Raw genomic sequence first — 15444 nt, forward strand, 5'->3', positions numbered from 1 at the left:
AGTCCAAGAGCAACCTCGTTCCCTCCCAGTTGTTGGAATTTCTGGGAGCCCGGTTCGACACTGCGGTCGGGAAGGTCTTCCTCCCGACAGATTGAAGGAGCAAACTGATGGGACAAGTTCGTCGCTTGTTAGCTCTACCGCTGCCCAAGGCTTGGGACTACCTGCAGGTTCTGGGCTCGATGGCATCCACTCTAGAGGTGGTACCTTGGGCTTTTGCACATATGAGACCGTTACAATGTGCATTGCTTTCCCGATGGTACCCCAAGTCGGAGAATTTCCAATTCCCTCTGCCACTCACATATCATGCCAGGTCCAGTCTTGGGTGGTGGCTCTACCCACACAACTTGTCACAAGGGGTGAGTCTGGAAGTCCCGAACTGGATATTGGTGACCATGGATGCCAGTCTCTCCGGCTGGTGAGCTGTTTGCTAGTCTCTGTCAGTACAGGGCAGTTGGTCCCCGGAGGAGTCCGGATGGTCGATCAACCGCTTGGAAACCAGAGCGGTTCGCTTAGCCCTGCAACACTTTCTTCCAGGTTTATGCCATCGGGATGACAACGATGGCCTATATCATTCGTCAAGGAGGCACCAGAAGCCAAGCTGTAGCCGAGGAGGCAGAACTGCTCATGGATTGGGCGGAGCAAAATCTTGCAACAATAGCGGCCTCTCACATCGCCGGGAAGGACATTATTCAAGCGGACTTTCTAAGTCGCAGACGCATAGATCCCGGGGAGAGAGAACTCTCAGAACGGGCAATGGATCTTATATCACGCAGATGGGGGACTCCTCATATGGACTTTATGGCAACGCGGGACAATGCCAGGGCTCCTCGCTTCTTCAGTTGCAGGAGAGATCACAGCGCGGAGGGGGTTGACGCCCTAGTACTTCCCTGGCCAACCTCAGTGCTCCTGTATGTGTTCCCTCCTTGGCCTCTGGTGGGCAAGGTGCTTCGCAGGATAGAGGCTCACCCAGGGAGGTGTAATCCTAGTAGCTCCAGAATGGCCCCAGTGTCCATGGTTCGTGGATCTCAACAATCTAGCCGTGGACGGACCTCTGCGACTTGGACATCTTCCACATCTTCTCCATCAAGGTCCTATATATTTCAACCAGGCAGCTCGCTTTTGTCTAGCGGCCTGGTTTTTGACAGGAGGAGGAGATTGAGAAAGAAGGGATATTCTGAGGCAGTTATCACTAAATTGCTACAAGCTAGAAAGGCATCTACCTCTCTTTCTTATAGTAGAGTATGGAGAGTTTTTGAGACCTGGTGTCGAGAGCAAGGACTTTTTTTCCCAGACGCACTTCGATTGCTCAAATGTTGAGTTTTTTGCAGGATGGTTTGGCCAAGGGCTTGTCTTTTAATTCCCTTCGGGTACAGGTGGCAGCCCTTGGCAATTTGGTTGGTAGCTCAGTGGCGTCCCACCCTGATGTGGTACGTTTCCTCAAAGGAGTAAGGCATTTGAAGCCTCCTGTCCGTCCAATATGTCCGTCATGGAGTCTTAATTTGGTTCTTCGCGGATTGTGTGACCCACCGTTTGAGCCCCTTAAGTCAGTAACATTGAAGGATCTCACCCTGAAGACTGTTTTTGGTGGCCATATGTTCAGCTCGCAGAATTTCTGAGTTGCAAGCACTTTCCTGTAGGGAACCCTTCTTGAGAATCTCTGAATCAGGGGTTTCGCTTCGAACAGTACCATCGTTCTTGCCCAAGGAAGTGTCTTCTTTTCGTTTAAGCCAGTCAGTCGAGCTTCCGGCTTTTCCTGATTTAGCAAACATTGCCCAGCATGTGCGTGAGCACCGTCGACTGGATGTTAGATGTGCTTTGCTACGGTATTTGGAAGTCACAAACTCTTTCAGACTCTCAGATCATTTATTTGTCCTTTGGAGTGGTCCCAGGAAAGGTCAAAAAGGCTTCTAAGACCATGATTGCTTGATGATTGAGAAACCATTTCGTCGGCATACATTTGTAAAGGACGACCAGTTCCTGAGGGCTTGAAGTCTCATTCTATCCGTTCTCAAGCAGCTTCTTGGGCCGAATGCTATTTGGTATCGCCTCAGGAGATATGCAGAACCGCTACTTGGAAGACGCTCCATACATTTGCTCGCCACTACCGTTTGGACGTTCAAGCGCCCAGAGATTTTGGCAGTGGCTTGCTGCGTGCGGGACTCGCGAGGTCCCACCTGGTTTAGGGAAGTTTTGGTACATCCCATTGTTTGGACTGATCCGGGTACATACAGGGAAAAGAAAATTGGTTCTTACCTGATAATTTTCGTTCCTGTAGTACCACGGATCAGTCCAAACGCCCGCCCAAAGACTAGGAGTGGGTAACAGGAAAATTGTTGCAGTCCGCGCGCACATGTTACAGTTATGTTTTTGCAGCATACTAAGAAAGAAAGATACAGTTTACGTGTTTCTGTTCATGTTTACAGTTATGATCTTGCTTGATTCATTGCTAGTCCTTTTCTGCTTTGATATTCTAAATACTGAAGGGATGCAGGAGGCACACCAGGTTAAGTGAGGGTGCCTTTCAAGTTTTTCTCTGTCTCCATCTGCTGGAATGGAGGCATAACCCATGGTTTGGACTGATCCATGGTACTACAGGAACAAAAATTATCAGGTAAGAACCAATTTTCTTTCTTCAAGTGCAGCAGGATGTTAGTCCTCATGAAACCCACCCGCCACCCTGTGGAGTTGCGTTTCTTCCACTTTATTTTATTTTTTGCGAACTTTGTTATAAGACTGAAGAGGGACCCTGCGTGGACATGTGGTTAGCGGCATGTTGGGCATGCTCAGTTTGTCTGTTAAAGTTTTCCATGCAGGGCTCCATCTGATGATGTCACCCATGTGTGAGGACTAACATTCTGCTGTCCTTGGAGAACACCTGTTACAACTAAGCAACTCTGCTTTTTTCAATAGTGCAACAGATTATTCTGGCAATACAATGGATTAGCTTTAGAGAAACAAACCATAATGAGAAAAAGCTTGCTTTATTTTTGTTTTTATTAAGGATGGCGTATATATCTAAATATTTTTTTACTGAGCATTTAGTTAGATTTAAAATCTAACCTATAAAATATGAAGTTAAAAATATGTGTTGGAATGATGTCTTCACTGATACAACAGTTTTGGGTCATGACTGACAGGACAATAAATATAACATTCAAATGTATTTTTTTTTAGTACTAATCCAACTTGTTTGACTAATCAATCTGTTGATTTCTTTTTTCTTCTTCTTTTCCTATGCCATGGTCCACTCTCCTAACCACCTTTCATTATGCTACCTGTTCAAGCATGGTTCTCTTACTTAACACTGTAGGCCTCGGTATCCTTATGAATGGTATAGATCACTCAGGTCTTTCTCTGGGTCTTTTCCCCTCCCCCAAATTTTCAGTACTTTCGTACCAATATAACTTTCATCTCTTCTTTCCTTGTGCCCAATGGTTTTCTTGCTACCTAAAATTCTTTCTGTATTCAATACATTTTGGTTTTGATAGGTATCAACACATAATGTTGTCAAGGAAACAGAAGAACTTACGGAAAGGAAGAAAAGAAGGAAAAAAAAATAAAAAGAAAGCCAAACCGAATGATGCTGATAGTGAGAAACCACAGAATGAAAATGTTGTGATACAGAATCCACCAAAGCTAGAGGTACTTCTTACTTTTTAATATATAAAACACTGAAGGGGCATGATAGATGACATGGTAGATTAGTGTCTTTGTTTTTAGAGACATGGATCTGTGTGTAAATGGATTGTTTAATAATGTAGTTTGTTTAATAATGTAGTTGTTGGCTGCCGCTTGAACCTCATTTCTCGGCTTTATTTTGTCGTCTTCATCTTTTGATCCCACAGCTTCCTCTGGCTTCTTTGGATTTCCATTTCATTTGGAGCCTGTCTCAGCTAGGGTTAAGGCTCCATGTCCCTGTATTCGCAGCTACCGGTGATTTTTTTCCCCCTCTTTATTCTTTCATGTTCCTCTCTATATAACTCAGTCATTCCCTGTAAGTACCCCGGATCAGTCCAGACTGTGGGTTGAGCCTCCTTTCCAGCAGGTGGAGACAGACTAAAACTGAAAGGATATCCTATATGAGGACAGAGCCTATACTATAACCCTTCAGTATTCGTCTGTCTCCAGCAGGTGTAGCAGCTCACCCTTCGGTTCCCTGCTTTAGGCTAGTCAGCCTTTCCCTTCTTCTTTTCCTCACGGATCAAGCAAGTACTTATTTTTAGGAAACTTCTTCCTGTACAAAAAAAAAAAAAGTTCTGAAAGACAGTCTTACCTTTTGTTCTGTGTGGGAGACGGTTCAGTCTCCTGGCTCTTGCCGGACTCAGGGGGGCTTTGCCCCTTGTGCGCTGCATAGCCTGAGTCCGTAACCGCTTCCAGGTGTGGGGTCCGAGTCTGGTGGTCCAGGTCTTGTCTCCCCCTCCTCTGGCTGCCGACAGGGTTTAGAACCCCACTGCTGTGCTCAGTCTGTAAAAAAAAATAATAAAATAATAATAATATATTAAACTTTGAAGATATATTTTAAAGTTAAAAGTATTCCCCTACTTTTTAACTTACTTACAGCAGTAGACCAAATTTTTTCTTCTTGTGGTCTCCGGAGGACTTGAACCGGCAGCCAGATAGGCAGGAGTCAGTAGGTTTCCTCCCTGCTTCACTCCGGGCCTGCAGGCTGTCACTCAAACCTTTTTTTTTCTGCTTTTTTTTTCCTCAGAGTGGCTTTCTCTATACCGTGATAGGCAGCCTGCCTTCCCTGTGGCCAGCCCTCGTCGCGATTTTCGAGAGAGGGCCTCTGCTCTGCCTGTCTGCCGGGTGGGGAAGGTCCCTCCTCGGCAGGGCAGACAAATTTAGCCCTGGGATCGAGTCCCCTCAGCATGGCCAGGCCGTTCCCGGGTCGGCACAGCCTGGGAACGGTGGCCATCTTGGATTTTTTAGCAGCTCCGTTTTTGGAGCTGCCTGGGGCTGGGGGGGGGGCCGATTTTTTTTTTATCCTCCCCCCCCCCCGCGAGTTTTTGGACCCGTTTTTCTCCAGTTTTTGACCTTCTCTTGCATAGGTCCTTTTTATCTAGCCTGCAGGAGGGGGAGGGAGGTCCGTCCCCCCCAAAAAAAAATTCCCCGCTCTACGCCGTAGACTTCAGGCCCGGTGGCAGAGCTCCCGGGGCTGGTTCGCGTGCGGGTGGTCCCGGGAGTGCCCCCCCTCTCCCTGACACCGCGGTGGACCCGATACTCCCAGATCCTGGTGCCATTCCTGATGTAGAGGGTACCTGGCCTCCGCTGGAGGGGGATGATCCCAGAGTCCTCTGGATGTTCCGCAGAGAGGAGCTGGAGCCCCTTCTCCCCTTTTCCCCCCAGGAATTGGGGTTGGAGGGGGCCCCCCGCGGACACTCGCACAGCTTCTCTGCCCAAGGATATGGACCCGGTCCTGGTGGGAATCGGGGCTCCGACATGCGCCTTCCCCTTTCATACCATGCACATGCTGTTGCTCTTGCGGGAATGGGAAGCCCCTGAAGCAGGACTCCGAGTGGGGCGGGCTATGGATATGCTTTACCCTCTCCCGGAGGAATGTCTGGAAATTTTGAAAAGCCCCTCCGTGGACTCCTCCGTCTCTGCGGTCACGAAACATACCACCGGTGGAGGGTTCCATGGCTCTGAAGGCTGCACAAGACCGCAAGCTTGAAGCACTAATGAAGCGTATTTTTGATGTCCTGGCGCTTGGGGGTTCATGCGACTATCTGCAGCAGTCTCATGCTTCGGGCAGGCCTCAGGTGGGTTCAACAGTTAACAGCACCCAAGACCTCCCGTCAGCAGAGGCGGAGCAGGCTGTGCGTCTCTAGGCCATCGTCACTTATGGGGCTGATGCGCTTTTCGACCTCCGAGTCCAGGCAAAGGCAATGGCCTCGTCTGTCTCCACCAGTCGCCTCTTCTAGCTGTGTAGTTGGTCAGCTGATCCGTCCTCCAAGGCCCAGCTGGGCACGTTGCCCTTCATAGGTAAGTTGCTTTTGGTGACGACCTTGAGAAGCTTATGGACTCCTTGGCGGATTCTAAGGTTCATAAGCTCCCGGAGGACCGTCTGAAACCGTCCCGTTCCTTCACACCCTCTCATCCTCGTTCCGGGGTCAGAGATGGTATATCCCGCGCAGACGGGGGGGTTCCTCGAGGGGTTATTCTTCTCGGTCTCAGTCTTGGTCACAACCCTTTTGTGGGCATCGGCCCTTTCATGAGGGCCAGCCCGCACGCTCCGTCCCTAAGCCTGCCACGCAATGAAGTTCAATTGACTCATTCCTCGATCCCCTCCCGCGGCGGCCGCCTCTTTTTTTGTTTTTCGCGGAATGGGTCAAAATCACGTCTGACCAGTGGGTCCTCGACTTTATCAGGGACGGGTACGCCTTCGAGATTGTTCGCGACCTACCGATCTTTTTCTCTTTTCCCCATGCGGGTGGTCCAAGAGGGACACGGTGGAACAAACCCTTGCCAGGCTCCTGCAGCGGGGCGCGGTGGTCCCGGTCCTGGAGAGGGAGCTTGGCGCTGGCCAGTATTCTATTTACTTCGTCATTCCCAAGAAGGACGGGTCTTATCGCCCGATCTTAGACCTCAAGAGGGTCTACCGGGCCCTCAAAATTCCACATTTCCGCATGGAAACCCTGCGAGCGGTCATCACAGCGGTCCGCTCCGGAGAGTTCCTCGCTTCCCTCGATCTTGCAGAGGCTTACTTCCATATTCCGATTCACCGTGACTACCAGAAGTATCTCCACTCCATGTCCTCAACCAGGACTTCCAGTTTTGGGTGCTTCCCTTGTGCTTCGCGACCGCGCCTCGCACCTTCACCAAGGTCATGGTGGTGATGGCGGCGGCATCTCTTTGCCGGGAAGGAATCCTTGTTCATCCCTACCTGGACGACTAGCTAGTCCGAGCCAAGTCGGCGGCTCTTTGTCAACAGGCGGTGGATCGCGTGTTAGCTCTCCTTGCGTCTCTCGGGTGGACATTGAATTTCTCCAAGAGCAACCTTCAACCCTCCCAGGAGTTATGGTTCCTGGGGGGCCCACTTCAACACCCAAGTAGGCAAGGTCTTCTTACGCGAGCTCTCAAGCTGATCGAGCAGATTCAGACTCTGATTTTGCTGCCTTCCCCAATGGCCTGGGACTACCTGCAAGTCTTGGGATCCATGGCTTCCACCATCGACCTAGTCTCCTGGGCATTTGCTCATATGCGTCCGTTGCAGAAAGCCGTGCTATCCCGTTGGCAGCCGGTGTCAGAACAGTTCCACATGCTCCTTCCGTTCTTGGATTCTACAGTCGCCGACTTGCAGTGGTGGCTGTCGCTCCCCCATCTCCTTCAGGGAATGCCGCTCCAAACTCCACCACCATGTCTTACAGCAATCGCCAGGGAGGCACCTGCAGGCCCCTGGTGGCCCTAGAAGCCAGCCGTCTCTTCGCATGGGCGGAATGGCATCTGCAGTGCCTGGTGGCCTCCCACATCGCGGGCAAGGAGAATGTTCAAGCCGATTTCCTCAGCCCTCAATCACTCGATCCGGGGGAGTGGGAGCTCTTGGACGCGGCCATGGCTTTGATAGTGGACAGGTGGGGTCCCCCCCCCCCACCTCGACCTCATGGCGACCCAGTGCAACTCCAAAGCCAATCGGTTCTTCAGCCGCTGGAGGGAGCATGGCTCGGAGGGCGTGGATGCTCTGGCTCTCCCTTGGCCGGCGGACATCCTTCTGTACGTGTTCCCCCCCCCCCCCCCCCCCCCGTGGTCCCTGGTGGGAAAAGTTCTCAGAAGACTAGAGCTCCACCGGGCACCTGTGGTTCTGGTAGCACCTGAGTGGCCACTAAGGACCTGGCGACGGACGGACCCCTCGTCTACTTAGGCAGGGGCCTGTATTTTTCGACCAGGCCAATCGCTTCTTTCTAGCGGCCTGGCTTTTGAACGGCGACGCCTGAGGCGTAAGGGCTATAGGGAGGAGGTCATCTCCACCTTATTGCGGGCCCGAAGACAATCGACTTCTCTGGCTTACGTGCGTATCTGGAAGGTCTTTGAATCTGTTAGTGCAGAGTCGGGTGTCACAGTGCGCTCCACCCCGGTATCCTTGGTCCTTTCTTTCCTTCAGAAGGGCCTCTTCAAGGGTTTTTCCTTCAGTTCTCTCCGCGGGCAAATCTCTACTCTAGGCTCCCTCCTGGGTCGGGTAGACGGCCATCCCCTAGCGGGCCACTCAGACATGACCCGATTCTTGAAGGGCGTCAAACATCTACGGCCACCTTCTCGTTCCCAGTTGCCTGTCGTGGAGACTTAACCTGGTCCTTCGGGCCCTCTGTGCTGCTCCGTTCGAACCTCTCCGTCGCGCTACGTTAAAAGATCTTACGCTCAAGACTGTTTTTCTGGTCTCTATCTCCTCAGCTCGGCGGATCTCTGAGATTCAAGCATTGTCCTGTCGGGAACTTTTCTTGCGCTTTTCTGATTCTGGAGTATCGCTCAAGATTGCCACTTACCTGCACGCCTTCCCACAGCGGGGCTGCCGCCGATCACCAGACCGCAGCGCCGCTCCGTTCCTCTTCGCCGAGACGCTCATCAGACCTTAAGCCGGCCCCTGAGCCCCAGCCAATCGCGGCGGCTCCAGCGGATAACCAGTCAGCAAAAGCTAAGCACGAACTTTAAATCTTGCTTCTCCTGGCGCTGTGCGCCAAAGGAGCGCAACAAAGGGGCCTGCCCCTTTGTGCGCCCCTTTGTGCAGCCCTGTAGGGCAGCTTCTTTCCTTGTAATCCCTACCTCTCCTTTGCCCTTCCTCAGACACTGACTATCACACTAACTTTGTCTAGGCTTTAAAGAGTTCACTTCCCTTTTAAAATACACTCCTTTACCATCCCTATCATCAGCAAACACCTCAGATACAAAGAGAAACCTCCTCCGATTCATCCCATCCAGCAGAAGAGACTAATCCCTATTATTCTCTCACCGGTCACACAACTACTAGGCCTCTCACTATTCACCTTGACCCTTTTCAATGCCCAATCCCTCTCTAAAAAATCCCACATTCTCAATGATTATCTCTCAGAGGCCAATCCAGACATCTGTGCCATCACAGAAACTTGGTTAAAACCCATGGACTCAGTACTTATAAATCAACTTCCCACACAAATCTATGATATATTCTCGATCCCCAGACCTAAGAAAAGAGGAGGCGGTCTGCTTCTTGCAGCTAAGAAAGGCCTAAAGATAACTCTTCCAATCCCTTTCAATATCGAACCTAGAATGTGCATATTTCAAATCCAAACAGCTCCAAATATAAGAACATAAGAAAATGCCATACTGGGTCAGACAAAGGGTCCATCAAGCCCAGCATCCTTTTTCCAACAGTGGCCAATCCAGACCATAAGAACCTGGCAAGTACCCAAAAATTAAGTCTATTCCATGTAACCATTGCTAATGGCAGTGGCTATTCTCTAAGTGAACTTAATAGCAGGTAATGGACTTCTCCTCCAAGAACTTATCCAATCCTTTTTTAAACACAGCTATATTAACTGCACTAACCACATCCTCTGGCAACATATTCCAGAGTTTAATTGTGCGTTGAGTAAAAAAGAACTTTCTCCGATTAGTTTTAAATATGCCCCATGCTAACTTCATGGAGTGCCCCCTAGTCTTTCTACTATCCGAAAGAGTAAATATGCCTTTTCTATGCTCCGCCCGGAAACTTAGAGGCCGACCCTTCTCCCTTCATAGAATATATTGCCAAACACATCAACTATGACAACCCTGCACTAATGGGAGACTTTAATTTACATGTAGACTCGAACAAATGCTCCTCTAACTGCGAAACTATCCTATCTTCACTTAAGCACATGGGCTTCAAACAGATCATTGACAACCCAACTCACAAAGCAGGCCATACTTTGGATCTGATTTTCGTGAACGAAGGCATCTCTCTCTCATCCCCTCCAACCTGTACATCCGTACCCTGGTCGGACCACTTAATCATCACAATGGTCCTTAAGACAGCAGACACACTTCCCCCATCATTCCCCAAAACCACAATTCACTTCAGGAAACCCTGCTCCTCAGAAGTCATAATCAATCATCTTGACAAGGAACTGCCACATCTCGACCTCTCCGATGCAAACACAGCCGTCACTTCATGGCATGCTATCACCAACAAAGTCGCAGACCAAACCTGCCCACTAACCACCAAGGTGCTTCACAAGGCCCAGGACAACAGAAAACCTTGGTTCACACCCGAACTGAAGGCCATCAAATTAGACCTCAGAAACAAAGAACATATTTGGCGCAGAAATCCCTCTACCATGACCCAAGCAATCTACAAATCCACCCTCAAGAAGTATAGGAACACCATCTTCAAAACAAAGAAAGACTTCTTCGCAAAAAAAATTCACCATTTCATCTTAGACTCTAAAGCTCTTTTTTCATACATCTCCGCTCTCACCAAACCCTCCCCTCCATCCATTCCAGACGACCAAGCTCTTTCCAAAGCTACGGAACTGGCCAACTTCTTCGAGAACAAAATTATCAATCTCACCAAACAGTTTTCCACCCCCAATCCACCTACCCCCCCCCCCCCCCCCCCCCCCCCCCCGCTCGCCGACCTCAGTATCTCAACAGAACACTAGGTTAGAATCTTCGAGACTACCTCATCACTCAAAGTTAATAATATCCTAAAGAAACTCAAACCCTCTTCCTATCCTCTAGACACCATCCCATCGAACCTTCTCATTTCAATACCAAATACCATAGCGAAACCCATCGCAGAAATCATTAACTGTTCATTAACCCAAGGTCAAGTTCCCGACTCTCTCAAGCAAACTATCTTGAAACCTCTCTTAAAAAAAAACCTAATCTGTCAACATCTGAACCAGCTGACTTCCATCCCATAGCCAACTTACCCTTCATTGCTAAGATTATGGAAAAAATAGTTAATAAACAACTCACAGACTACCTGGAGGAACACAAGATTCTGGCTTCATCGCAATATGGTTATCATAAATCCCTAAACACAGAATCCCTTCTGATATCTCTCAAGGACTCCATCTTCTTGAGCTCGGAAAAAAGACAACCTCACCTACTCATTCTCCTCGACCTCTCTGCGGCCTTTGATACGGTCAACCATTCAATCCTCCTTGACCGACTAGTTGACATTGGTATTTCAGGCACTGCCCTCGACTGGTTCCGTTCATTTCTCAGCAACAGATCATTCAAGGTCAAAATCAATAACAAAGAATCACAGCCAATCAGCTCTAACCTGGGAGTCCCTCAAGGTTCTTCCCTCTCACCAACCCTTTTCAACATTTATCTTCTACCTCTCTGCATCCTCCTTTCTAAGCTGAAAATCAAACATCTTATATATGCGGATGACGTTCAAATTCTCATCCCGATTAAGAAGTCCCTACAAAATTCTTTAATCTTCTGGGAGACTTGCTTTCAGGAAATCAGCTCACTCCTCACTAAACTTAACTTAGTCATCAACAAAGACCAGACTGAATACCTCATTATCTCCCAGGAAGACAACCCCATTTCTAGAGAGACAGCCTCCCTTAAAACGGGTCAACCACAAAAAGACTTTAACTCTCTCCCCAACCGCCCTTCAACTATCCTGGACAACCTCAAAAACACGTCTTATGTAAGAGATCTAGGCGTGCTCCTGGACAATCAGCTGAACCTCAAAAGATTTGTAAACAACACAACTAAAGAGTGCTTTTTCAAATTACAAGTTATTTATTTATTTATTTATTTAGGTCTTTTTTATACCGACACTCATGATACCAATCATATCGTATCGGTTTACAATAAACAGTGGTGCAATAACATTAAAATTAACAACTTCGTGAACAATAGGCTAGGAGAGAGGGAGAGAGTGAAAAGTTACAATAAACAGGGGTACTTGAACTGGGAGGAGGAAAAGCCAGAGTAGTGGCTAGCATAGAAATAGGTAGTATTTAGTCTCAGAAATAAATAATATACAGATATATACATAAGGCTAAAATAGACTCTAGTATTCAGGACTGAATGTAATCCACTATACATGGTATCCTATACCTAGTTGTAGCAGTAGGGGATGTCATAGATCGGGGAAGGCTTGTAGAAATAGCCATGTCTTGAGTTTCTTTCTGAAAGTTTGTGTGCAAAGTTCCTGTCTAAGGTCTGTGGGCATGTTGTTCCAGATGGTTGGTGCTGCTGCCGAGAAGGCTCGATCTTTAGTGGATGAAAAAGTTCTGAAAAAGCTAAAACCCCTTCTGCACTCACATGATTTCCGCCTTGTTCTACAATCAATCATCTTTACCAAAGTTGACTACTGTAACTCTTTGCTGCTCGGTCTACCAGCTACCACCACTAAGCCTTTACAGATGTTACAGAACTCAGCGGCCAGGATCTTGACTAACTCTAATAAGAGAGACCACATCACGCCCATCCTCTACAACCTCCAGTGGCTTCCGATCAAATACAGAGTTCTCTACAAAGTTCTGACCATCATGCACAAATCCTTACACAACATAGCCCCAATTGATCTTACCTTTCAGCTGCGCACCAACAACTCCACAAGACCGACTAGAAAAGCATACCAAGGCACCCTCTTTGTCCCTCAAGTCAAAACCTCGCTAAGGAATAGGGCTCTTTCCACTGCAGGTCCTACCCATTGGAACACCCTCCCACCAGACCTCAGACAAGACCCCTGCCCGCATTCCTTCAAGAAAAAATTGAAAACATGGTTATTCAGCCTAGCGTTTCCCTGATCCCGCCTGCTAGCAATACACTTTCGCTATTGCTCACAATTACTTCCCTTGGCAACTATGATTTGCTTTTGCAGGTTATCAATCCGCTCTCAAACCCGCCTTTAAATCCACCATTCAATTTGGATCCTTTGTTTTCTTACCCTCCCTCCGCCATCCTCCCCTTGCATTCTAGCCCAAATTCATTCGATGCATTCAACTGCATGTTAACTTTAACTTTAATGGCTTTTTTCAAGGCAACTAGTATAAGAAGTTTACTTCAATACCATGTTACTTAAAGTTTTTTATATGTTCTAGGTTCTATGTAATGCCCTCAGGCAAGTTTAATTGTTTCACTATAAACCGGTTTGATTTGTATCCAATGCAAGAAGATCGGTTTATAAAAAACCAAACATAAATAAATAAATAAGATTGTCCCTTCCTTTTTGCCAACAATTGTTTCCAACTTCCATGTCATCCAGTCGGTAGAGCTCCCTACTTTTTCCCCGGAGGAAATTGCAGGTACGACTGGTGACGATCTCCGCAAGCTGGATGCCAAACGGGTTCTACTTCGCTATCTCCAGGTTACCAATGACTTTCGGGGCTCGAACCATCTTTTTGTCCTCTGGAGTGGGCCCAATCGGGGTACGCCGGCATCTAAGACCACTATTGCGCGATGGTTGAAGGAAGCGATCTCCTCGGCCTGTCTTTGCCAAGGTCGGGCGGTTCCCGAGGGCCTCAAGGCTCATTCGCTACGTTCTCAAGCTACTTCCTGGGCGGAGAGCCAATCGGTCTCCCCGCAGGAGATTTGCAGGGCCGCCACATGGATGTGCTTGCATACGTTTGCTCGACACTACCGCCTGGATGTGCAAGCTCCGGTTTTTGGTTCCTTTGACGGCAAGTGCTTTGAGCGGGACTGTCTCGGTCCCACCTAGTTTAGGGAAGCTTTGGTCATCCCACAGTCTGAACTGATCCGGGTACGTACAGGGAAAGGAAAATTAGTTCTTACCTGTTAATTTTCGTTCCTGTAGTACCACGGATCAGTCCAGATGCCCTTCCCTGTCTGTCTTTCTTTCTGTCCTCTCGAAGCTTGTTTCTTGCAGGTTCGCAGATTTTTATACTTCATTTTTGTGCAAGAATACTGAGCAATTACACCCGGAAGCCTTGGTTGTTCAAGTACCAAGTATATGCAAGCGTGTATAGTTTTCACATGTTTTCTTACATTGTTTTTACAGTGGCTTACTTGAGCTTTACGGTTACTTGCTTGATCCTATTCTGGGTTTGTTATTTTCTGCTTTGACAGTGGTTATACTGAAGGATTGTAGTATAGGCTGTGTCCTCATATAGGATATCCTTTCAGTTTTACTCTGTCTCCACCTGCTGGAAAGGAGGCTCAACCCACAGTCTGGACTGATCCGTGGTACTACAGGAACGAAAATTAACAGGTAAGAACTAATTTTCCTTTCCTGTATAATCCTTAGTAGGTGGCCACAGCCAATATATAAGAACATAAGAACTTGCCATGCTGGATCAGACCAAGGGTCCATCAAGCCCAGCATCCTGTTTCCAACACAGGCCAAACCAGGCCACAAGAACCTGGCAATTACCCAAACACAAAGGAGATCCCATGCTACTGATGCAATTAATAGCAGTGGCTATTCCCTTACGGGGGCCGGTGGAGTGCACTGTTAGTCCGGGTTTGGCCGCGCGTTTTCGACGCGCTAGCTTTACCCCTTATACAGTAAGGGGTAATAACGCGTCAAAAACGCGTGGCCAAACACCCCCCCCCCCCCCCCCCCCCGAAACTAATAGCGCCCGCAACATGCAAATGCATGTTGATGGCCCTATTAGTTATTCCTGCGCAATCCAGAAAGCAAATTGTGCAGCCAAGCCGCACATTTTACTTTCAAAAATTAACGCCTGCCGGCGCTGAGGAAGTATACAGAAAAGCAGAAAAAACTGCTTTTCTGTACACCCTCCGACTTAAAATCATAGTGATATTAAGTCAGAGACCCTAAAAATTAAAAAAAAAAATAATAATTTTAAATCGGCCCGCGGGTTTGACAGTCGACGCTCATTTATGCCGGCGTCCGTTTTCTGAACCCGTGGCTGTCGGCGGGTTTGAGAACCGACGCCGGCAAAATTGAGCGTCGGCTGTCAAACCCGCTGACAGCCGCCGTTCTGTCAAAAAGGAGGCGCTAGGGACGCGCTAGTGTCCCTAGCGTCTCTTTTTACTGCGGGCCCTAATTTGCATAGGCCACCCTCCTGAATTGCACGCCCAGGAGAGTGGCCTGTTCGCGCGCCGGGAGAGCGGGTGCTTGCCGGCTCTCCCGCACGTTTTTCTGTATCGGCCTGTAAGTAAACTTGATTAATAGCAGTTAATGGACTTCTCCTCCAAGAACTTATCCAAACCTTTTTTAAACCCAGCTACACTAACTGCACTAACCCCATCCTCTGGCAACAAATTCCAGAGCTTAATTGTGCATTGAGTGAAAAAGAATTTTCTCCGATTAGTCTTAAATGTGCTACTTGCTAACTTCTTGGCATGCCCCCTAGTCCTTCTATTATTCGAAAGTGTAAATAACCGATTCACATCTACTCGTTCAAGACCTCTCATGATCTTAAAAACCTCTATCATATCCCCCCTCAGTCGTCTCTTCTCCAAGCTGAACAGTCCTAACCTCTTCAGTCTTTCCTCATAGGGGAGCTGTTCCATCCCCTTTATCATTTTGGTTGCCCT

General features: G+C 48.3%; 1 protein-coding gene across 7 annotated transcripts in view; it reads left to right on the forward strand.

The window, feature by feature from the left end:
- Positions 1 to 15444, forward strand: part of SECISBP2 (SECIS binding protein 2) — a 303042-nt gene that overhangs the window by 57437 nt on the left and 230161 nt on the right. For all 7 annotated transcript variants that reach the window (XM_029618469.1, XM_029618450.1, XM_029618477.1 and 4 more), the window contains one exon: positions 3489 to 3642. In XM_029618469.1, coding sequence (XP_029474329.1) covers positions 3489 to 3642 — 154 coding nt within the window. The remainder of the gene's footprint in view (positions 1 to 3488; positions 3643 to 15444) is intronic.

The sequence above is a fragment of the Rhinatrema bivittatum genome, chromosome 1 (genome assembly GCF_901001135.1).
Source record: "Rhinatrema bivittatum chromosome 1, aRhiBiv1.1, whole genome shotgun sequence".
NCBI lineage: Eukaryota > Metazoa > Chordata > Amphibia > Gymnophiona > Rhinatrematidae > Rhinatrema > Rhinatrema bivittatum.